The following is a 24,726-nucleotide window of genomic DNA, read 5'->3' on the forward strand; positions in this document are numbered from 1 at the left end:
TCATCCACTTTGATGTGAACACCCACGTTCACTATTTAGATCACCTGCGGGAAGGAAACCCCCCAATGGCACCACCCAACCCCACCTACAGCCACAACGTCCAGCAATTAAAGAGAAAAATTCTCCAGGCTGCCAAGAAGGAGTCACAAGGCAGCATTTTGAGGCTCTCCAGCCTGAAAGTTCATATTGGTGACCTCTGGAATGCTTTGTTGAATGAGAACTTTGTTTTCAGCTTCAAGAATTCACTGGAGATTGCTGTGTACAGGAAACTGGAAACTGCCTTTAATCAATGGACCTGGAGGCTGAGGAGTCACATCTCAGAGGTACAAATGAGACTGGGCAACAGAATTCAGAATGGAGACTTGCAGCAAGTCACCAGAGAACACCTGAAAGGGCTCGTGCAAGAGACAAGTGATGCCATCTTGACAGACATGGAAAAGTATTTCAGGGAAGACAAAGACCGTGAGATGCTGATCCAGTGGAAAAGCAGCACAGAGCTGAAGATGAAAGATCTAAGAGTCTCTTCTTCTTGAAACTCGAAAGAAATGTGAGAATCTCATTGAACTACAGAAGAACCAGAAGACTCGATGCAAAGAAGTCAAAATATGAAGATGAACTCCTGAGAAGGAGCAGGGAGTTGGCTCTGACACTCAAAGGCAAGAGCCTCAGTGAGAGAGAACTGAGAGACAACTTTACTGCTGTCTGGGACAAGTGGATTGCTGAAGTCTCCCGTGCTGCTCCCCCTCTAGAACGGGTGGATATTGATGCAGAAATAGAAGAAGTCCTTGTAGAGCACTTTAAGGAGCCTGGGTTTTATGCACGGATCAGGTCATTTCCCAAACACAGAGAATTTTCCTTGGACTTGGAGAAACATGTCACAAGGAAAGAATATTCTGACGGTTTTGACTTTCAGGAAAACATTCCTGATGCTGATGTGAACAACTTGCAGGGCATCACAGACAACATCATAAAGTGTGTGAGGGCAAACATTGATAAGAAGGAACAGGAGAAAATGGATTACAGTCGAAATTTTTTGCATGAAATACTCAGTGAAGTACAGAAAGGTGTGAACTCCGTCCCCAGCAATATAAGGTGTACTTTTAACAGAGATTACAGCCTAGAATTCTCCCTGTACTTGTGCAGAATGGTAGGGGAAAGGTTTAAAGCCATGCACAAAGAATTCCGGAAGGCAAATAACCCAGTCACCTACCTGATCAGCAAGAGAGGAGATTTCTTCACACATTTCCAGATTTCCTGCCAAGGAGCCATTTCTGTCACAACTTTTGCTGGCTTCCTTTGTCAAAAGATTGCCCCATCTCTCTTCCATGCTGTCTGTGAGAGGACGGCTAAAGCCATCGCTGGAGACATGCAAGGGAAAGTCCCAGATTTCCAGGGCAACAGAGCCAATCTGGAGGTTTGTATCCTGAGATTCCTGGCACGACAAGAAAATTTTCAGTATTTCAAGCAGTACCTGAAACACCCAGAAAAGTTTTTTCAGATGTACATTGAGAGACATGTTGCAAGTTACTGTTTAGATGAGAACAGGAGGCTGGAGAAGTTTTTAGCTTCCTCCCTTGATGTTCTCTATGGAAATATCCTGTCAGCTGTTTCTTCATCAACTGAAAAGGTCAAAGACAGAAATGACAGAGAGGACAAAACCTCTCTCTGGCTGGATGAATTTTGTAGGGAACTGACAGAGGTGATCAACTTGCCCAGAAGTGACCTGAAGTGCATCGAGCATCAGGAGATCACAGACATCGAGTTATTGAACAAAGCCGTGAAGGAAGGACTGGCTGCCCTGAAGGATGCGCTCAGGGGAAAATTTGCTGCTGCTGATCTGAGCTGGTTTGAAAGGCAGCCTCACATCATCCTGGCGGAGCAGTTTTCAGGGTGCTGGGTGCAGTGTCCCTTTTGTGGGGCTGTCTGCACAAACAGCATGCAGGGACATGATGGGCACCATCAGCTTGTCTTCCATCGACCAGAATTTTTGACAGGACGGAAGTGGCGTGGAACGAACCACCTGGCCATTGAAATTTGTTCCAGCAGCATTGCAAGTAAATGTGAATTTGGCTTGGATGGTCACAAAATGTATCCCTACAAGGAATACTGGAAAGCAGGAGCTTGTTATTCCAAGTGGAAAATTCCTCCTGATCCATCCATGCAAGCGTACTGGAAATGGTTTGTGTGTCGTTTCAGCAAAGATCTAGAAACCTTGTACAATGGGAAATTTCAGGGGAAAGGAGAAATCCCTGAGGGCTGGCAGAGAATTACCAAGCAGGAAGCACTTGCCGAGCTGGACAAGCGTTAGGCCACGCCGATGGGAAGGAAGAACCTCCACGGCTTTGCAGTTTAGAAGAACAGAGTACAAGGCTGTCCACAAAATGCTGTTTCAATGCTTATGCTGTCAAGCCACAGAAAGACAATGGTATCCAACTGCTGACAAATTTGGGTGAAATAAGGTGCGTTACTCCAGCCCACACTCAGAAACTCCCTCACTTCCTGATCAACAAGATTCCTGTTCCAATCCTGCCATGAACATTTCCCTCTGCTTTGTCCTTGAGCAAAACAAAAACCCTCCTTGTGGTGATCAGTCCTATGGCCAAGATGGAGCCCAAGTGCCAGAGGAAGATCAAAGGCAGCACTAGGAAGCACCAACTTGATGAGCTGCTTCAGTGGAATCCCTTGGAGGTTTTGATAATAAAGGAGCTGGCTTGGACTGGCCTGGTCCCTGTGTCCTTTTTGTCCAGGGAGCCCCAGCTGGGGATGATTGAGCACCTGTGCTGTGCACAGGGGGAGGTGACGGGGGGGTGGCCCTGGGTCAGGGTCTGGGGGAGGGGATGTGGCAGGAGAGGGTCTGCTCAGTTCAGGAGGTCTGGTCAAGGACTGCCCTCACTATCTGAAGGGACAGTAAATAGAGCAGGAAGCCACAAAGCAGGAGCTCCAGGGAAACCAATGTGAGTGGCAGTGAAACAGGAGCCAGGCCTAAAAGAGTTAACTAAGAAATCTGGGCCTGCTAAGAAGCCGTGAATATCCAAATGATCTGTACTCGTTCTGTTCTATCTACTGGAGCAAAACTTAAGAATATGGTAAAAGAAACATAGAATAGGCCTAGAGGTAATAAATAAGGATGCAGTAAGATAAAGAAGACATTTGAATAGAAGAAACAGGCTGGGAGCCAAGGCCTTCTCCCAGCTTCAGTGAGCAGGTCGAAAACAATAGAAGAGAAGGGAGGTCAAACCGAGGAAGATGAGAATTAGCCCCCAGACCCATGGAGGAAGAATGGATGTACCACCAAAATTGAGGGCCAAGAGAAGCACCGCCCCAAGCCCCACCTGAGCTCCACCTATACTCTGCCTGTTATTAATATGCATAGATAGATTTTGTAATCACATGAATATGCACTTAATCATATACGAAAATTGTATAAAAACTGCTGATTTTGTGTGAAGCCTTTGAGCAAGTTTGTCCACGTGAGCTGGCTTGTTCCCAACGTTTAATAAACAGATACCTTGCTGCTTAAAGATAAAAAAAGGTCTCTGAGCAGTCTTTTGGGCCAATTTTTCGGATTCAGCAGGTGACAAGGGAGGCAGCAGTGGGACCCAAGCCTGGTGTGAGCCATGGACAGAGGGCTGAGAAGGTTTATCCCAGCCACGGTCTCTGACCGGGAGCTGCTCAGCTGGGAAACTGCAGGACAAAAGGGAACGAACCCAAACTCTCCCCAGCCCCAGAGCTGAGAAAGCAGCCACGGAGCCAGGGGCAGGAAACAAAGCTGGGCAGGGGGAACATGTGCTGCAGGGGCCGAGGGTACTGGGGAGATGTGGGGGTGGGAGCAGATTTGAGTGCTACTGGAGTCAGACTGGGAATGCAGGTGCCCCAGGCCATGGTGTCAGCTGTGGGCTGAGGGGGGTCCCAGTGCAGCTACTGGGCTGAGAGGGGTCCCAGTGCAGCTACTGGGCTGAGGGGGGATGGCCTCTGGCCTGGGCTGGGCTATCAGGCACTGCAGGGTCCCTCACCTGGTACCCTCACCTCTGCCAGCAGCATCCAGCTCCTTGTCCAGCACAGTGAGATGGTTCTCTGCACCTTTCCATGTCACTGCCAGACCACCCTGGCCAGCATCTCCCTCGGGGGGATTGTCTGGCACATCCTTCCTTGCAGACATTGCTGTGGGAAGGAACAGAAACAGCTTTAAGGTCCTTTCCTACCTAACCAATTTTAGGACTCGGTGCCTTCCAGTGACACTGGGATGCAGGAGCTCTGCCATTCTGCAAGGGTTGGACCTGAGGTTGTGTAAAGGACTGACAGAAGGTAGGATCTGCTTTGCCTTTGCCTTGAGCATGGAGCTAAAACCTTTGCTGCAAAGGCCAGGCTGCTGCAGGAGCAGAGCTGCCTGCAAAAGCTACAGGAGGCACTAAGGAAGCTAAAGGAGGCACCCAGTGAAGCTATTTTTATCAAGAAAGATGGTCTTTTGATAAAAAGTTGCTACAATCAAGTACCTGGCAAGGATCAATGCTGCTCTGTCCATCTGTTCTCCTCTGGGTGCACCAACCCCAAACTTGGGGATGTGACAGCACAGTCATAGTCATGGGCCAGTGAAAAAAAGCCTTTTCTGGCCAAATTTCTCCTGAATGTCAGTTTCTTCCAAGGAGAAATGAAGGTCCACTTTGAGACTACTTTCACCACAAACCCCTGATCTTTGTGCAACCCATCTTGGACCATCCAAGTTTGTGTAAGATACGTGAGACCACAGGGTTGCATAAAATACCTGGGAACATGCAGTGACTGCTCCTTCTGGTCCTGCAGGCTCCTTATTTGTAGAATCATGGAATGCTTTGGGTTGGAAGGGACCTTAAATCTCATCCGGTTACAATGCCCTGCCATGGGCAGGGACAGCTACCACTATCCCAGGTTGCTCCAAGCCCCATGCAAGCTGACCTTGAATGCTTCCAGGGATGGGGAAGCCACAATTTCTCTGGACAACCTGTGCCAGGGCCTCACAACCCTCACAGAAAGTAATCATTGTTCTGCCTTTGATGTGCAGCTTTGTTGTCTAAGTTGAAGCCACTGCATGGTCATTGTTTCACTTCCTAACATTTTGTCCTTTTTATAATAGATGTGTGGCTTGAAAAAGCAACATGGACTTGCAGGGAAATTATATCAGGAAGAAGGGTAAATTTCTGAATGGGGTGGTACTGGAGAAAAGAGCTGAGTGACACCAGTTTTTATGAACAATAACTGCACTGGTGATGTTGGGTTGGAGCAGAGATGTCCAGATTATGGATTCTTTATGTGAAAGAAAAAACTAGGTTTGCTTTAAGATGATCTTTAAAGTCCCTTCTAACCTAAACTGTTTTATGATCCTGTGATTCTTAAAAGATGCTGAAACTATTTCTGATTCAGGCAACCCAATACTGCAGTAGCCCAGAACTTGTGTGAGCTGCTGCTGCTGCTGCTCTTAAATTGAGTCATATGTCTAAAAATGCTTAAAACCACCTTGGACTAAAGGAAGAGGAGGAACCTCAAACTGCTGTGAAGTCCTGGAGTCCTGAATTTGCCCTTTGCAACAACTATGTCCTTGAGACAATGTCCTACACCAATACAAATAAATATGTAAGAGAATAGGTGTTGATGACAGTGTCACCATCTTCTACTTTATAGACCTTCTTGACCATGAAACCAGGAGGACCAGAAACCCTGCTGCCCAGGAGGGATGGCAAAATTGGGTAAGGAAGGGCACAGGAATGGGCTGTTTCTCTCTGTAGAATTCTTTGTGAATGGTTTTAAGAAATCTCAGGGCTGAGAATATCTTCCTCAAGACCAAATATCAGCTTTATAGCTGCTTGAGTGCCCTGAAAGAAAAAGCTCAGATGTCCACCTTCAGGTTATCTAAATCTAGGGTTTGCTCCCACCTGGGTAAACTCCTTGTGGGATAAATCATGGTTTTGCAGTCAGTGAAACACAGATAAATGTTAATGTTGCTCTGGAGATGTACAGCTGAATTTCTGCTCCCTGGTTCTCCAAGCAGTGCTTTTATCCTTGTATTTCAGGGGCTTTGGAAGCAGCTGGCTTGTTTGTTGGTGTCCTTGCTGAGCTGGAAGTCTCTGAGGTGGGAGAGGTGCAGCCCAGCCCCAATTCCTGGAGGGAGCAGAGGCAGCTCCCTCCACTTTGCTGCTCAAAACACCTGGCAGCAGGTTGGATTTCCAGGTAGATTTTGGCCAACTCAGGTCCGGGCAGGTTTCCACAGGGCTGTCCAAGGCCACTGAATGGATAGCAGGGCTGTTCCTGGATGGATTTTACTGCAGATTGTGGAGGTGCTGTGAGGACAAACATTGGGCAACCGTACCAAAGGTCTGTCGTCCTTCCTGCCATTTGCACAGAGGACACTGGAGGAAGAGGATGGCAGAGAAAAAGTGAAGGATCCGTATGGTCTCGGGTTGCTTGGGGACATCCCATCATCAGAGGTAAGATGTGGCATGATGGAGGTGATATATGGACACACAGGGTTTAACCCAGTAGCTTTCACACTGTAATCTAGAGTGATTTGGGCTGCTTTGGACTGGCTGAGATATCCCCCTGGGGCTGGTGGACAAGGGTCAGGAGAGAGGACACCAAACCAGGGAGGATGGACAGGACACAGGGACATTTCAAGCAGCACTTGTCTAAGTGTGAAAAAAGGAATTGAGACCTGGACGTTCCCAGAGGACAAAGTCTGTGACCTGCTGAGTGATAAAAAGCCAACTGAGATTTAGAAGAGTCCTTCCACACATTCATATTAAAACATTTTATGCATAAATATATCTCTGTTAGTGTGGGTTTGCTAGGAGGGCTGTAGAGAAATGGAAGAGTAAGAAATATCATCATAGAATATGTCTAAGTTTAAATAAACAATTATTAAATTAATATCCTCTGACTAAAGCACAGATTAGACTCTTTGGATTGATTTTATCTATTTACATATTCTTCAGTGAGGATAAAATATAAAGCAGTTTAGAAAATTCAACCCTTATTTCTCTCAGACCATTTGTAAATTATAAATATATATATGCATATATGCAGACATACAAATATGTATATATACAGGTACACACACACACATATATATATACATATATGTACTTGCAAATGTTGTCTGTACAAAAGAAAGATGTGATTTTTGGGGCTCCACATAGTATCTTTTGCAGCACAGCAAAGAAAGGAAAATGAATATTTCAACTGTCAAAATGCTTTCAGGTTAGAGTATTACAATATTAATTGATTTGCATTATTCTTTAATTACATGTGTTTAACTGGCAAGAAACAGGTCAGGAAAATGCGTCACTTCTGTTTTCTTGAGTAGCTAAAATAATATTTAGAGTTAATAGGGTAATTAAAATAACAGTTTAATTATAATATTAAGATATTTAAAGTAAGTTTTCCATCAAATATAACAACAAATAAAATTAATTAGTTGAAGATCTTATCCCAGTCCTTATTCACATTTGAGGTTGTACCACTTGGGGCAGATGGCACAGCCACAAAGTGGGAAAACAGGAGGAAAGAGTTATTTTATCCTATTTCAAGCTGCTTTTCAGGAGATGACCTCAAAAGCTCAGTTCAGAGCTCTGTGCCTCGAAGAACTCATTTATGCATTTAAATAATCACAGTGTCTATTTCTACCTCTTTGCAGTTCCTCACTTGACTGTCTAGCTTTTCGTTGGTTTTATTTTGAAGAACAAAACCAAAATCCAAATCATAGAAACAAATATTCCTACCTATTAAAGAGCACATATACACATTCCATTGATTAAATTTTACAGGAATGGGATTTAAGATAGGTGTGTTCTTTTTGGGTGGTTAAAGCACCTATTCTGATTTTTCCTATCATACATTTTGGGCTTAAGAGGATTTGGGGCATCTGTGACACAGACACTGATGGTTTCTAAGGGAATTAAATGTGTCCCACATCCCCAGGCTCTTATCATTGTCTGTCTCCTGCTTCCAAGGCAAAAGGAATCCCAGACTCGTTCTCCCTGGATCTTCCTCTGTTACCTGTTAGGTTCAACATGATTTTGAGAGCAACAGCTGGTTTTTTGTCCATCACAGGAGTCCACAACAGATTGGAAAATACAGGAGGCTTTGAGGTTGACCTACCAGAAATCATCATTCTCTCACGTATCAACGCTGTGAATATACACATCAGTATAATTAAGGAGAAAATCCATAAAACCCCGCTGCCAGAATAATTTACGTCCTCTGGACTGAAGAAAACTGCTGGAGAGGGATTTCAGCACTAGCTCTTCATTGCCATCTTGTGGGAGGCAGGTGACCTGGGTAGGATGCTCTTTGGAGTACAGGAATGTTGGGGTTTTTTCCTACTCTTAGTGGTGTGATAATGAAAACACAACTCTGGGCTCACAGAGTGCCTTCAGGGTTCAGGTTATACCAGTGCTGCCATCAATGTCTCTGGTCCAAATCCTCTGGGGACACATTTTATCAAAACATGTTTTGTGGAGCTTATTTCCTTTGGCCACCTACAAAGTGGGTGCATGGGAGTGGGTGCTTCCATGAAAGTTTACTTATTCAAACAATAGTTATTTCCTCTGGCATAAGCAGAATACAGATGTGGTAAATGTATGAGAATGAAAGTGTGACAAGAAGGTCAAGGGAGGGGATTCTCCCCCTCCACTCCACTCATATGAGACCCCACTTGAAGTCCCCAGAATAAAGACATAGAGCTGCTGGAGCGAGTCCAGAGGAGGCCATGGAGATGCTCCCAGGGCTGGAGCCCCTCTGCTCTGGAGACAGGCTGGGAGAGCTGGGGGTGTTCACCTGGAGAAGAGAAGGCTCCAGGGAGACCTTAAAGCCCCTTCCAGTGCCTAAAGAGGCTCCAAGAGAACTGGAGAGGGACATGGGACAAGGGCCTGGAAGGATAGGACAAGGAGGAATGGCTTCAAATAGAAATAGGGTAGATTTAGATTAGATATTAGGAAGAAATTCTTCCCTGTGAGGGTGGCGAGTCCCTGGCACAGGTTGCCCAGAGAAGCTGTGGATGCTCCTGGATCCCTGGAAGTGTCCAAGGCCAGGTTGGGCAGGGTTTGGAGCAACATGGGATAGTGGAATGTGTCTCTGCCTATGGCAGAGGGTTGGAATGAGATGATCTTTAAGGTCCTTTCTAACCCAAACCACTTTCTGATGAACACAGAGGGTTCTCACCTGGCTTTCACACAGAAGAGTCATTCCAAAAACTGAGCTTCCTTAATGTAGCTGTTCAGAGGTTGTGGAGGCATTTCCAGGCCTCAGGGACGATCTCTTTGCAGTCAGCACCAGCACATGGCAGTGGGACAGCCCCATGGAATTAGGTCCCTGCTGGATCCAAACCAGAGACCTCCAGCGTGTGTCTGTCCCTGGACACTTCCTTCACTGCCCACGATGGATCGATGTGTTGTACACAAACCAGGGTGGTGTCAGGGGCTTTTTGGAAGAGCCAACTCATGTGCCAGGGAAAGGGAAGGGAGTTCATGAGCGGTCACCATTCCTCCTGGGCTGCTGGGAAGTGACATTTCAGCTGCTGGGAATTGCTGTGAGAAGTCCATGTCCTTGGCCAGCTGGTCTGTGGCAGCTTTGTCATCAACAGGAGTATATAAAGACAGTTCTTTTGGGGCAAGACATCACTTTGGGAAGCCACCTTTTAGGAGAAAGCAGGTAGGACAGACTGGCCCCTCTCCTGAAGTCCTCTTGGCTGAGGTGAAGGTGTAGTTTCCACGCCAGTTTCAGCCAATGAGGAGAAAACCACATGATTTTTTTACGAAATTCATTACTTCTCTAAAAAGAAATTCATCATCCAATATGTATGATTATATTAAGTTTAATTTAATTATAACTTAAATTCTCATAAATCTCTAAAACGTACAATGCTTGGTATTTCAATAATGCATTTGGCTGATTATTACAGTCAATAATGATGATTCATAATTATTGTATTAGTTTGCATTATTTTCAAAAGGTAATTGGAATCTGCATCAAGAAATGGTGGTGGAGAGACACTTCAGGGCTTTCAGCTGGCTCATGTTATAAAGGTGTTATAGGGAGAAGGGGGGAAGTTAATTTTGGAGGAAGATAATTAATTTTTTTAAATTGTTTGAAGTTTTAAGATCCAGAGTTATTTATATGGGATTCAAATAAAGGGTCTTCACTAAAGCTGGTGTAGACTATCACTGAAGTTGATGGAAAGAAATTAACAGTATTAACCTAATTCTTTTAAATTTTATAGTCATAAATAATTTTTTTTTCTTATGCAACATGCTTTCAAATATATCTTCCCTTAAAAACTGGTATTTCAATATATTTATTCTAGAACATTTATAAACATTGCATAAGTGTCATTTTTTATTAACAAACTGCAGCTTATATGTCATAAATAGTGTTTGTACTGGATGATAACAAATGCAGGTTAAATGCTCAACTTCCTTCTGATTTTTCCTTGGTAGCTGTTGTATTTTGTGGCACTGAATTTGGACATGAAGATCTTTTCCCTTTTCTTTGCTGTTCTCCTCTTAATGCTCCAGGGCACTTCAGGTGAGAGTTACATAAAATGTAAGGAAATGCAGAGGGAAAATTGTGAGTATGGAGTGACTAAAGTAGAAATAGAAATAAAATAAAATGAAATAGGAATAGAAGTGAAATAGAAATAAAATAGAAATGAAAGAAAGAGAAATAGAAAGAGAAGTAGAAATAGAAATTATTTTAGTCCCTTTTGCCCAAGGCCAACTAATGCTTCCAGTACGTTGGACACACTTTATCTGTGAACAGACACCAACTGGAACCATTGGATGCACTGAAGGCTCCCAGTTTGGAAAATAAGGGAATTTAATGGTGTGGATGTGGCCAGCCCATAGACAGACTAGAACGTTGCTGTCATGCTGCAGCCTAAATTGTTTTTAGCTTCTTTTGGGAAGAAAAATCAAGGCTTTAGGTTGTTTATTTTTTGCTTTGTGCAGGTTTCATGCGTGCCCCCAACAACGAGGTGCAGTGCAAACAGGCTGGGGGTGTTTGTTCCACTGACCCTTGTCCCCCAGCCAACACAAGGTCCTTTGGGCGCTGCCAGCGAGGGGTCCCTTGCTGTAGGACCGTGGTGAGTTTATGGATGTGATGATCCATGGAATCACTGAATGGTTTGGGTTGGAAGGGACCTTAAAGCTCATCTCACTCCACCCCCCTGCCACAGGCACTAGACCAGGTTGCTCCGAGCCCTGTCCAACCTGACCTTTTTTTCCCAGGGATTTCTTGGGGTAATGGGTTTATTACTCATTTTCATACACCCAGTCTGCCCTTTAGAGGCAAAACTCCTCCAGCAAGGGAGCAGAGACTCTGTACACTGAGATACAGGATTTCCTGAGGATTTCCTCACTACTTCCCTCTGTACCCTTAATGGTGCAGCTCAAGTGCCTCGTGGGAAAGATCACAGTGAAATCTCTTTGGCAGAGAGAATGAATTAGCTAGAGATGAACTCTTTCATTCTGCTGTTCCCATTAGCTGATTCAAACTGCTCATGATGAGTTAATTCTGTCTTTCAAGTGCAGACTGTCTGGAGACCTGGGACTTTTGGGTGAGGTTCGTAGGAAACATGCATGTTCCAGATTGCAAAGCCTGCCAGGTCTCACAGTCAGAAGAGCAACCTGAAAGTCACATTGTTCTGCAAGATATTTTCTCCAGTTTCATCATTTTCCTGTTTTAGACTAAACCAAAATATTTGCTCATTGTTTTGAGCAACCTGGTCTGCTGAAAGGTGTCCCTGCTCATGACAGGGGGTTGGAATGAGATGAGCTTTAGGGTCCCTTCCAGCCCAAACCATTCCATGATTCTGTATTTTGTTTTGGGGATTTTTTTCCCCCTCGAATTTCTTACTAGAATCCTAAATTTCAGCCTACATCTTTACTCTGATATGAAAGTGTAGAAACAAATATCCATGAAAACTTACACTCTGCCTCCACTGATTCTAACGTTTCATTTTCTGGTTGTTTGTTGGTTTTTTTTTTGTGCTGTAAGATGCTACAGGCACTCTTATTTTTGGAGTCTCTTATTTAAACTTTGTTCAATATTAGTAGCAGAGATGTTATAAACAAAGCATGAGCAGAAGAAATTCCTTACCAGACCAGAGATTCCAAGATGAGTAGGATGCTTCAGGGACAGACACTGGTCAAACTTCATTATTAAGTAAAATAGAAAAGCAATTTATTATTAAAATTCAGCAGCAGCAAGACTGTGAGTATCCTACCAAGCACTGAAGAGTTGGATCCAAGAATATCAGCTCTTGGTGCTCATTCAGTCCCTTCTGTGCTTTGTATTGAAATCCTTTCCTGGATTGCAAAATGTGAAAATTTCTTTCCTTTATTTTGCAGTATGATTAGTGACCACTGACATCTCAGATGGGCTAAGCAGAGCTTCTGGAAATTTAAGAGATGCATCATGCCATCAGAAAATCTGGAGTTTTGAGCAGAAAATATGCATTTAACACACACGTGGACACAGCAAAACATGAACCACAAAAACAGAACAAACTCCTCCACAAACAGCCTTAAGGACCTGAAGGATCTTGAAAGCAATTCTTGAGCCACCCAGAAAACAACAATATTTCTGATTTTTTAAAATGTTTTGCTGTTGAAATTATATTGTGTCAATCAGCTTCTATCCCAGAGAGATCAGACACATTCAGAAGTCTGTCCCCATGAGAGGATGCAGAACAAGTTCTTCCTCTGGCCCTCAGAACAGCTATTCTTTGTCTTATTTCCTGTTAGGGTTAGCAATAATTTGAATAGTGCTAGAAGACAAAGGCTCCGGGACACACTGAATTCTCATTTGGGGGTATTTGTACTTCATAGTCTGCATACCTCAATAAATTTTAGTAAACTTGCTCCAGAGGAGTGTTGTTTGATCCTTATACCTGTGAGGAAATGTCTTGGTGTGTGTTTGTGCTGGAGGATCTGGCTCCCATCTCACCTGGGGTCATTGTGAGATGTGCCTTGTGGTTTCTTGTCCAAGAAAAGAAGAAGGAACCAAACCCACACATAGACAGGAATATGTCTCGGCCCTGTTCATTATTAGATTGACCATTAACAGTCAAGAATAACTTCAAGGCCACGTTGGACAGGGCTTGGAGCAACCCTAGTGGAGGATGTTCTTGCCCACGGCAAGAGGTGGAACAAGATGATCTTCAGAGTCCTTTCCAACCCAAACCATTCCATGATTCTGTGATTCTCCAAACCCACTGTAATTAGGCTTGTAAGAAGCTGGCACAAACTGGTCATATTCAGTCCTGAAACCATCCATAGCAACTCCTGGTATGGACAGCATGGATTCTTTGAGTCATCCCTTGTCTCAAATCCTTTTGGCCTTTGCATTAGCACCATGGGATAATAGGGATGGGGAGAGGAAGGAGGGGATGAGTCTGGAGGGGACGAGCATTGGTGCACAGACTCCAGGCTGATGGACACATAGTCCACGACCTCCAGACAGCAGAGCACAGGGAAAAGTAGTTTGACTAGTTTAGGATCCAGAGAAATAGAATTCCATTGACATGGTGCTGGTCTATGTGAAATAGAGACAGCGGGAGCAGAATGATGTGAATGTGGTGAGACAGTTTCAACCCCTAAGGAAGTTGGCCTTCTGCCACCCAGGGATTTCCCTGCATTGCCATTCCCAGCATCTCAGGCTGGGCTGGCAGATGTAACTGTTTAGGGGGAGCAGAGAACTGGGCCTGTCTCCTGAAGCCCAGCCCGGGTGCTCTGGGCTGGAATGGCAGCAGGAATGGGCTCTCGTGCTTTTGGAATTATTAATATATATGTTGCCACACAAATTACTGCAACACAGGACGATTTAACAGGACTTGATTTAGTTAAATAAAATTCATTTACAGGCTGATTTTTATAGACAATAAGAACAACAAAAGCCACCCTGATATACATGAACAGATATCAGCAATGGGGTTTCACAGGAGCTTGCTTTTATTGGAGTTGAAGCTGCAAATATCTTTTTCGGGATACAAGAACTCATCCTCAGATCTTCTTGTGCTCCTGAGGGCCTTCACCCCCATGGGAAAGGCTCTCCAGGGTTGCACCGAGGACAGGATCCATCGATGTCAAAAGATGGGAGATGTCTCAGATGTCCAGAGCTCTTGTCTGAGTGGTCAGTGAGGTGTCAAATTTAGGAACTGGGTGCCCTACAAAGAAAAGTTAGGTGCTTAGATCATCCACCAGACTAGTTCTACCTGGACACCTCAGACTGCTGAAGGCATAGGGTAACACTTGGGATTAAAGACAACTGGAGATACTTGTGATCTGAACTGTTTCTGGTCATAAGACAACCCAGATAAAACAGAGGATGTGGCTGCCACCTCTCACCACAAGCCACAGCTCTTCAACTGTGGCTGCTGATGACCCAGAATACCTGCCAGGATACAGTTTAAGACTAAAACTAGTTTAAGAATAAAGACCAACACTGGAGAAAGTATCTGATCCCCTCACTTCCCTCCATACCCTTCATAGAATCACAGGATGATTTGGCTTGGAAAGGACCTTAAACACCATCTAGTTCCAACCGCTGCCATGGACAGGGACACCTTCCACTATCCCAGGTTGTTCCAAGTCCTGTCCAACCTGGCCTTGGGTGCTTCCAGAGGTGGGGCAACCACAACTTCTCTGGGCAACCTGTACCAGGGCCTCCCCACCCTCGCAGTAAAGAATGTTTTCCTAATATCTAATCTAAACAAACTCTCTCTCAGATTGAATCCATTTCCTCTTGTCCTATCACTCCAGACCCTTGTAAATAGTCTCTCTTTTTCAGAGAGAGCAGTCTGGAGTTTTTTAACACCACAAGGCTCTGCCTTTTTTCTGCCAGACACACACCCTGGCAACTAAAGGTGTTTTTTGGAGGGCGTAGGGCACTGGAAAAGGGGCTCTATGATGCCAAAAGGGGGAAAAACCCATTAATTCTATTTGCTCTTGGTGCAGCACCATTTCTTTGCAGGGATTCTTCTTACCATCTGCAGCATCTGAGCTTCCCACCACGGCAGGTCCCGATGTCAACCGAAGGAGCAGCACATGGAACAAAGGAGCAGGAACCCCGGCTTTGCCGGCAGGTGACGGTGTCAGAGGTTTCCTGGCTGGAAGCTGAAAGTAAACAAGAGAATATTCATGTTCATTTGTCACAGCAGAGGATTGGAGAGTCGAGGCATCGGATTTATGTGACATGGTATGTGGTTCCTGTCATCAGATTGGACTTCATCTCCAATTTGAGAAGTTTGACAGCTTTATTCTAAGTTAGATGTACTACCTATCAGCAGGTTCTATCTACCATCTATTTCAATCAATTTGTCCCAGTGGTTCTCAAGTCCTCTCTCTTAATCACGTTATTTAAGGATTATGTGTTTTTGATGTCACTCAGGTGATTTTAAAGCCATCTTTAGACCTCAGTTTCCCTTGTCTCTTAAATTAAAAAGCACCGTAGTGTCATGGGTCTTTTCTGTGTGTAAGTCTTCATGGAGAGATATTAAATAACTTGTGCCCCTTCCCCAGAGGCTCTGCTGGGATTGTACCTGAAGCCATCTCAGGGATCACAGTTTTTTTTGACATGAAAAATACATTTTGTGATGCATAAAATAGGAAATGTCCAAGAAAGCAATCCCAAATCATATAGCACAGGCTTTGTCTAAAGCTCCTACAAGTTCCTGGATTTGGCCCAAGTGGCTCTATATTTCTTTTTTTGAGTTGACAGACATTTGATGGTCTATGAAAGTAGGTAAAAATTTGAGACTACTGCAAACTAAAGCAGTCATTGAGATAGTTTAAACTGCTCCAAAGACCCCCAAATAGCCTGGAATGATGCAGGGGCTCCATACCCATTTAATTCATGTGGATAATACAGAGTTCAGGTAAAGACCCACAGCCACAACCACTTTTTTCCCAAAAATACAGGAAGTCTTCTAATCTAGAATACACAGTCCGGAGGTGTGGGTGGGAATACGAGAAGAGAAAGCTCTCACATTGCAGAGTTGATCCTTAAGTATCAGCCTGAGAATTGCCTCAATATAATCATCATAGAATTGTTTAGGATGGAAAAGCCCTCTAAGACCTTCGAGTCCAACTGTTTCCACAGCAGTGACAGGGCCACCACTAACCCATGTCCCCAAGTGCCACATCCACATGGTTTTTAAGTCCCTCCAGGGATGGGGACTCCACCACTGCCCTGGGCAGCTGTGCCAGGGCTGGACAACACTTTTGGGGAAGGAATTTTCTAATATCCAATCTAAACCTCCCTTGGTGTAACTTGAGGCTGCTTCCACTCATCCTGTCCCTTTGTTTCCTGGGAACAGAGCCCAACTTCCCCCAGCTCCCTTGTCCTGCAAGGGAGTTGCAGAGTGCAAGAAGGTCCCCCCTGAACCTCTTTTTCTCCAGGCTGAGCCCCCCCAGCTCCCTCAGCTGCTCCTGGTGCTCCGGCCCCTTCTCCGGCTCCGTTTTCTTTCCTGGACATGCTCCAGCCCCTCCATGTCTCTCTTGTCTGAGGGGCCCAGAGCTGCCCCAAGCACTGGAGGTGCCCCAGCAGTGCCAGCACAGGGACGGGCGCTGCCCTGGCCCTGATGCCACACTACTGCTGGTACAGTCCAAGTGTCATTGGCCTTCTCACTCACCTGGGCACACCTGGCTCACGTTCAGTCTTTGTCAACCAGCACCCCGAGGTCCTCTTCCAACTTTCCAGCCACTCTGCCCCCATCCTGGAGCACTGCAGGGGATTGTTGTGACCCAAGTGCAGGACCTGGCACTTGACCTTGTTGACCCTCACACCACTGGCCCATGGATCCATCCTATCCAGATCCCTCTGCAGACCCTTCCTACCCTCCAGCAGATCAACATTCCCACACAATTTGGTGTTATCTGCAAATTTGCTGAGGGTATATTGATAAAGATATTAAATAAGACCAGCCCCAGTACTGAGCTCTGGGGAACAACACTGGTGACCAGCCCCAACTGGGTGTAGCTCCATTCACCACCACTCTCTGGGCCCAGCCACCCTGACAATTTTTAACCCAGAGAAGAATGAAACTGTCCAAGACAGGAGCAGATAGTTTCTCCAGTACAATGCTGTGGGAAACAGTGTCAAGGCTTTACTAAAGTCTAGCTAGATACCTAACTCACTAAATGGCCATAGAGGAGATTAGGCTGGCGAAGCAGGACCTGCTTTTCCTAAACCTGTGCTGACTGAGCCTGATCCCCTGGATGTTCTGTACATGCCTCATGAAGGCACTCAAAATGAGATGGGAACATTCCCTGGCGCCAAGGTCAATACAGAAGAGCATCTTTTTTTTTCCCATCGTGCCATCATATGGGTGGAATGCAAGATGCTAGAAAAAGACTGTGAGGAAGACTATCAAGGCCCTTGAATTCAGTATTTTGAAGATTAGGACTACGGCCAAGGAGGGCGAATTCTGATATGAAAGTCGTGGATTCCATGAGCACAGAGGTAATCTGAACCTCGACACTGGGATCTAATGAACTTCTCTGCAGATGCACCCTTTTAGCCTCCTTCTCATCTATTTCCAGCCTTACCTGGAGCAACCTGGAAGAGGAAGAAGAGAACAGCGACGAGGAAGAAAAGGATTCTCATGGCTGGCAGCCGGTAGGAAGACAGACTTTGCAGGAATGGAGACAACACCAGTGTGAACAGAAGCTGTCCGAGACCGAGCACAGTTGGTGTCTCTGCTTATAAAGCTCTGGGAGAGACCCGAGGGGGTGGAGGAGTGGCTGCCTGAAGAACAATTAGTTCATTGCCCTGTTACTACGGAGACTGGTGATGTATGAAGGTGTTGCAACCTACCACGTTAGGAGATGCCTGACTTGAGCAATGACCATGGCTCCCAGCTGAGCAGAGCAGTCAAACTTCCCCATGCCAGCTGGTGGGCTGCGCCCGGGGAGAACTAGGGATTGGAGGAGGAGGGAGGTGGGTTCCTGTGGTCCACAGGACTGTAAACCATGCGGAACTGATGGTGCCCCATGGCTCCTGGCCATGGTCTTGTGACAGCCTGTCCTTCCCCCAAGCCACCAGGCATGGTGAGCAAAGGCAGCGCAGTGTAAACCAAGGAGAGAACAGACCCTCCTCCTTGGAGACAAGAGCATGTAGTGACAGGACAAGTGGGAATGGCTTCAAAGAGAGCAGTTTTAGATTAGACATCAGGAAAAAATTCTTCACTGTTAGAGTGGTGAGACAATGGAACAGGTTGCCCACAAAAGTTGTGGCTGCCCTATCCCCGGAAGTGTTCAAGATGAGGCTAAATGGGGCTCTGAGCAACCTGGGCTAGTGGAAGGTGTCACTGCCCATGGCAGGGTGTTGGAATGAGATGAACTTTAAGGTCCTTTCCAACCCAAACCATTCTGTGATAACGGTGATGAATGTAGGAAAGGATCAGAGCTTTAGTCCTTGCTTGGATTGGACTTGTAGGGCTGCACCTGAAGAAGGCTGGGTAGGGCTGAAAGGGTTGTGGATATTCCCCCTCCTGGCTATGGAATTGTCAGACATGGTAGTAGCTCCAATCTCCCAGGTGTTTTCCAGTGTGGTTCAGAACTCAGTTTCTCTCTGTATTTTATATTTATGACTTTAGTTAGCAATGGATTTCACCAAACCCCAAAGAAAAAGTCATTAGACAGAGAGGACTGGAAGGGACACCACTGTGTGCTGTGCCATGCTCTCCTAGGAGACTGCAGCCTGATTCCCCTTCAGCAATCCTTGAGCTCTGTCCTGAAAATGATAAGGTCATGTTACTCACTACTGCTACAGGCATTGAATCCCCACACCCTGCTCTGATGGTTTGAGCTTTCTTCCAAAGTTGAGCCTGCGTGGAGAGTCTAAAACTGTTTATTCTTGCCCCAAATGAACTTGGTTTAATGGTGTTTTCTCTTGCTGTCACTCAGCTTCCTGATGTGGTTATTAAAAGACTCACATCTCTCTGATTTCATAGATTCAACATATCAAGTCCACTCGTGTCATGTCTGCACATCTCTCATCACCTTGTAACCTATTTCTGTATCTGAAAATAAAATCTGATTTATTTTTTTTTCGTGCATGTGAAGGAGCAGTTGTAGAAAAGGTGGACCAGAGGAAGTGTAACCAGAGCTTTGTGCAGGCCTCTTAATACTTGTGCTTGTCTCCAAGCAATGCCACTCCTGGGGCATATGAGAAATTCAAGTACACATTTTTATTTTTTTTTTGGACAAACTGTACAAGCCAAGAATCATTAATGAAACCAGGTCATGAGGGTGCTTAATTATTTACTACTTCAGTGAGAGCAGCAAACTGAAGAGAGGGAGAGTAACAGTGGGAGGCGAGCTCTGTCTGCACACAGAGGGCAGAGAGGTCTGTGACTGGTGAACTGGCTGCTGCAAGTTGGGTGTAGGGCATGGAAGTGCTTCAGTTTTTTATAGAAACATGTTAACTCCATATATCAGGACTAGGATTTTAAAATAAGCAAAAAGTCCTCTTTACTGTTGTGGACAGATGAGGAGCTTGAGGAGGGGCAAGAGGATACAGGTGGCAAAGCAAACAAATTCCTGCCAATGCTCCATGAAGGATTGTCCCTGCTCAGCAGGTTGGACAAATGTAATGCTGGCAGGAGTGACAGGACTGGCAGCACTGCCAGGGCCCCCTGAGGTCCAAGGGAAGGAGGGAAACCCTCATCTGTCTGTTTAATGTGATGGGCAGACCACCCAGAAGATGGTGGGTGGTATGAAGCCCATATTTCTCTCTCTCTTTGTACCTCCCAGACTGCCAGTGGTGGGTTGCGTTGCTGTGATGAAATTCTTGGAGAATGGGATGAGGAAGTGGATCTTCAGACCTCTGCCAGGGAGCTCTGAGAGCTGAGGTGGGCACAGGCTCTTAAATGAACTGTTGTTCTGTCACCTCTCCTCTGTTTTCCCCCTGAACATGAGAAAAGAAGTTTTGAGGAGTCAGTCTTTTACATTAAAACACTCTCTGTTTATGCACTCAAAACTAATTTTAAGCCAAACTTTAGGGAACATTGAGCAGCTCTTTGATTCCTGCTCTGTGAGACAGGACATAGACACAACCCCACAACCCAAACCACTCTGAGCATCTGCTCAAGGTTTCAGACAGGCACCCCATCCTCAGCTCCACTTCCAGAAAGATCATGGACGAAAAGAGGGGAAAAAAGGTGCAGTCCGTGATCATAAAACATGGGCAACTGTAAGGAAATGGTCAAGAGTGGAGTTTGCTTGTAAAAATGCGGTGTTTAATGAAGAAGGAAAACGTGCTTTTCTACTTGCATAATTCCCCTCCTGCCTGTCCCATGAGGGGCAGGGGTGTTTGTTTTGGGGGGTGAGGCTGCTGAGCAAACCCTGCTTGGGGTCGGCCCACACCGCCACACATCGTTCAGTGCTCTTTGGAACCAAACAGCATCAGGGACAGGGAAGGAAAGAGGGAACAGCTCTGTCCTCCTCACTTCCCTCCCCCAGCTCCAGCTGGAGAAGGGAAGCAATACTTGTCCTGGGTCCAGGTTCCCTCCATGGAAAGGTAAATGTGCCTGGGTTGACAACAGCCTCCTGCTTGGCACTGGGGAATGGGAGCCTGGACAAGATGCTCCACTTCTTCCTTCTCCTTGAGCACCAGGAGAAGATGCTGGCAAACAGTCTCCAGGGTGCAGAGAAGCAGCAAAACTGTGACTGATGGGAAGCTGTTGATCTTGAGGTGTCTGTAAGAGTTAATATTTGACCTGGTAGTAAAGGAGTGGGGTTGGAGGATTTTGTATGGGACCTGTCCTTGTGAAGAAATTGCATTTCATCACCCAGAAAGAATAAATTCATCTCTTTGGCTCATGGATCTTTCAGGAGCCTTGGAAAATTGCCTTTTCACCTTGGGAAGTTGGCACTTGTGGTCTATTTTCTGAGCTGTGGGGAAAGGAATGCAAATGTTTTTGGATTTGGAGGAGATTCCCTGCCTTTGATTACAACTGATGGGGAACTAACCTGTCGGAGAAGAAGGGGAGAATTGAATTAATGGCAGTCTCCTCTGGTCTAGGAGTAAATAAACAGGTGGCAGCAAGAAGTGGTGTTGAGTTCCCCTGTCCCAAAATTAAGTTCATGGAAAAAATGATGGTGAGAGGCACAGGCATTTAAAGACACAGTGAAGGTGACAGTGGGTGGAAGGTACACAGTGTTCGTTCTCCTTCACAGAGCACTCAATAGAAGCTCCCCATGCATGAAACCAGGTTTCAGTGGGGGAACTCCAGTATTATTAACTGAAGTTGCTGTCCGAGAGTAGTCATGGGACCACCTCCAGTGTGTGTCCTTGCCATGGAAGAAAGCTGTGAGGGGAAGAAGTCACCAATCAGCAAATCTTTGGAAAGTCCATATTCCAATCAGCATTTTGAAAACTGATCTATTCTTTAGGTGATCAGTGAGGAGGTTTTCTGAGGTCCTGCATTAGCTTTGTAAGGTAAACGTCAACCAAAAGGTCTCTCTTCTCCCATAGCTTGAACACTATCAAAGGGTTTGATTCCAGCTGCCATCCCACCAGCCCTCTAAGAGAAAAAAAAATTTCCTGGGAGAGAAATTCTCAGTAGACATGGAATTAATTAGGAACTTTTTGGGAAGAACTCTCAGGGGTGACTGCAGGACAGAGACAAGTCAGGAAACTCGTCTGGGAGAAGCAGGTCCCTGTAGGGCCATCAGCACAGGAGAGCTGTGAGAGTCATCCCACACAAGGCCAACCCCAGGCTCCACTCAGGGGTCATGGAGAGTGCACAGGTGAGATGAACACTCAAGAGGCTCCCTAGAAACTGGGTAAAAGTGAAAGAATGAGCCTAAAGTGAGGGTGGCTTCTGGGGTGAAATGCAAGACCCTTATGGCATGAAGTGAAGCATCTAGAGACAGAAGTGGAGACAACCCTGTTTGGAGTAACATGTCTGTGACTTACACACTAGAGATGGGTTTCATTGGGACAGGAGGGAAATCTAGGGACTCAGCCTGTTCTGAATTCATTCAGATTTAATACCAGAGTTTTATTCAGGATGTTGTGGTGTAACCTCAGATTGTGGGATCAATCCCACGCTTATTCACATCTCCCCTGGTGGAATGGGGAGAGAATCAGAAAAATAAAAGTGAAAAAACTTGTGGGTTTAGATAAACACAGATTAATAGACCTGAAAAAAAAGCTGTGCAAGCAAAGCAAAGCAAGGAATCATTCACCATGCCACTTCCCATGGGCAGGCAGGGCTCTGTCACATGTGGCAGTGACTTGGGAAGACAAAATGCCATCACTTTGAGTTTTCCTCCCTTCCTTTTTCTTCTCCAAGGTTTTATTGCTGAACATGACACCAGGTGGTCTGGAATATCCCTTGTGTCAGTTGGGATCAGCTATCCTGTGCACACCCAGCCCACTCACTGGTGGGGTGGAGTGAGGAGCAAAAAAAGGCCTCGAGTCTGTGTAAGAACATGTTTGACAATAACAAAAACATCCCTGAATTATCAACACTGTTTCCAGCACACATCCAAACCACAGTTTCATACCAGCTACTGTGATGAAAAGTAACCAGCCCAGCCAAAACCAGAATCTGGGATAAACTTGAGGGATGTAGAACAGATCATCCACGTGTGTAGTAGTAAGTTGAACAAGACCAGTTATAATCACAGGATCACAGAATATACTGAGTTGGAAGGGACCCACAAGGATCATCGAGTCCAACTCCCAGCCCTGCACGGGACCATCCCCAAGAGTCACACCCTGTGCCTGAGAGTATCATCCAAATGCTTCTTGAGCTCTGGCAGCCTTGGTGCTGTGACCACTGCCCTGGGGAGCCCGTTCAGTGCCCAACCACCCTCTGGGGGAAGAACCTTTTTATAATATTGAACCTAAAGCTGCCCTGACACAACTCAGGCCATTCCTTCAGGTCCTGTCACTGGTCACCAGAAAGCAGAGATCAGTACAGAAAACAGGTCTGATATTTTAAAAAGCAATCTACATATCACCCTAAATCTTATTTCTGGGATGGGATAATTCAGCCCCCATCACTGTGTTTGTGAAGTCATGTGTGTATGTATATATTTTAATGTATACATATTTATATGAAAAGTGAAACATATTTATATATATAAATATGTATACATTATATATATATATATATATAAAGTTTGCAATATTGGAGGTGTTTATTTGTTGCCATTTTGTCATCCAATCACTCACCATCAAGAGGTGCCTCTACAGTTTTTCACACTCAACTTTCAGTCTTGTCATCTTGGATGCTTTATTATCATCATCAAAACTGGTTGCTGTTTTAGCCATTCCCTTTTCCAAATCAGTTGGGAATATGTGAGACTGCATGTACCCACTTGTTGGAACACAATTCATCACCCTCTGAGCCTTGAGCCAAAACCACAGACCAAATTACTGTTAATAACAACAAAGATCACAGGTGTTGGTTTAAGAAGACATTTTATTTTTGTGTGAGAATAAAATAATAGTATATATATTGCTTCACATCCTCCAAGAGCTGCATGAACCTGAAGTGATTGAACATCCAAACATCCCTGTGAGGTAGGCTGGAATAGGTGGCCAAGGTGGCAAAGTGGCTTGTGTATTAAAAGCAAAAAAGGGAGTGACTTCAGCAAGGAAAAACCTGGATCTCCAGAAGCAGTGTGCTAACAGAACATGCCCTCTGGAAGCTGCTTTTAATGCTCATTTGCAGGAGGGTTTAGATAGAGGAGGAATCCATCAAAATCACCTCCTCAAGGCAGTGGAAATGTTGCTGGTACAAGGGCACTGATCCAGGCAAGCCTCCTCTTCTTACTCTGGTAAAATCCTGCAAGAATAAAGAGTCTTGTTATTTTGCTGAAGTGTAGCCTAAAGTTAATCTCTAAAGCCTCAATACCTGCTAATTACCTTTCAAAGTAAATGTACAACCTGCAGCTTTAAAAACCTACATTTAGATGCCTCCATGGAAGGTCCCCATGTGTGCTGGGTGTCCCAGTCTGTGCACATCCAGTCCACAAGAACTATGGTCACTGGCAAACTAATTGTACTGCCACTAATAAGAACATTTTTATTCAACTCACTCCAAAATAAAGATTGGGGATTTGATGTGGTTACTGAACACACAAGTCTAGTGCCATTTGAAGAGTTGTGAGGTATCTGATTGGCCTCCAGACACCATTTCTGAAAATGAATTTTTTCCTGTAGGTCATGAGTTACCTCAGCCAGACATGTAGATATGGTTTAAATACTCCAAGGTATCCCAAATGCCTCTAAACATCTCAATTTATACTGCTGAATCAAGCCCTTTGTGTCTAAATTCAAAGATTTCTTTTCAAGCAACCCAGTGAATTGAATCCTGAGCTGGAAAAAATATTCTATTGTACTTCAGAATAACCTGTTGACTTCAACTTCTACTGTTGTATTGATCACTCAGCTGAAAATCTAACAGCGCCTACAAGAAGAGCTCTAATCCTGAACATTAACATCCAGCAGTGTCACATATGAGTATATTCCTCCAAGAAAGAATGCTTCTGTAGAAAAAATTACATCTGAGCCAGTCTCTTATTCCTTCCCCAGCCCCAATTTTCCTTTGGTTAGACCTAACAGATGCTTATAGAGAAATATGATGTTGGAGATCAGCTGTCAGCTCCTACCAGTCTATTTGCTATCTGTAGAAATTGCTCCCTCAGGAGGATGAACAGTCACAGAGGCTAGGGGTTCACA

The 24,726-nt window shown here is 45.1% G+C and overlaps 1 protein-coding gene across 2 annotated transcripts; it reads left to right on the forward strand.

The window, feature by feature from the left end:
• The first annotated feature begins 931 nt into the window (after nt 1-931).
• On the forward strand, nt 932-12,885 carry LOC113957484 (gallinacin-8-like). 2 transcript variants are annotated; one of them, XM_027665055.1, is made up of 5 exons: nt 932-1,414; nt 9,672-9,678; nt 10,464-10,551; nt 10,974-11,107; nt 12,375-12,885. In XM_027665055.1, exons 1-5 carry the CDS (start codon nt 1,326-1,328, stop codon nt 12,381-12,383), a joined length of 327 nt encoding a protein of 108 aa, XP_027520856.1. In that variant the 5' UTR covers nt 932-1,325; the 3' UTR covers nt 12,384-12,885. The 2 variants fall into 2 exon arrangements, with proteins under 2 accessions (XP_027520856.1, XP_027520855.1); XM_027665054.1 differs by lacking the exon at nt 932-1,414 and adding an exon at nt 6,321-6,458 and having other exon boundaries at nt 9,294-9,678.
• The last annotated feature ends 11,841 nt before the right edge of the window (nt 12,886-24,726 follow it).

The sequence above is a fragment of the Corapipo altera genome, unplaced genomic scaffold, assembly GCF_003945725.1.
Source record: "Corapipo altera isolate COAL_440 unplaced genomic scaffold, ASM394572v1 164, whole genome shotgun sequence".
Taxonomy (NCBI): Eukaryota; Metazoa; Chordata; class Aves; order Passeriformes; family Pipridae; genus Corapipo; species Corapipo altera.

What these genes read in the sequence shown, in the direction of transcription:
- LOC113957484 (XM_027665054.1), top strand. Translation starts at nt 9,568, where the DNA reads ATGTCCTTGGCCAGCTGGTCTGTGGCAGCTTTGTCATCAACAGGAGTA. An exon ending in CACCTTTTAGGAGAAAGCAG is followed by an intron (nt 9,679 to 10,463) that starts GTAGGACAGACT and finishes TTTCCTTGGTAG; the next exon opens with CTGTTGTATTTTGTGGCACT. An exon ending in AATGCTCCAGGGCACTTCAG is followed by an intron (nt 10,552 to 10,973) that starts GTGAGAGTTACA and finishes TGCTTTGTGCAG; the next exon opens with GTTTCATGCGTGCCCCCAAC.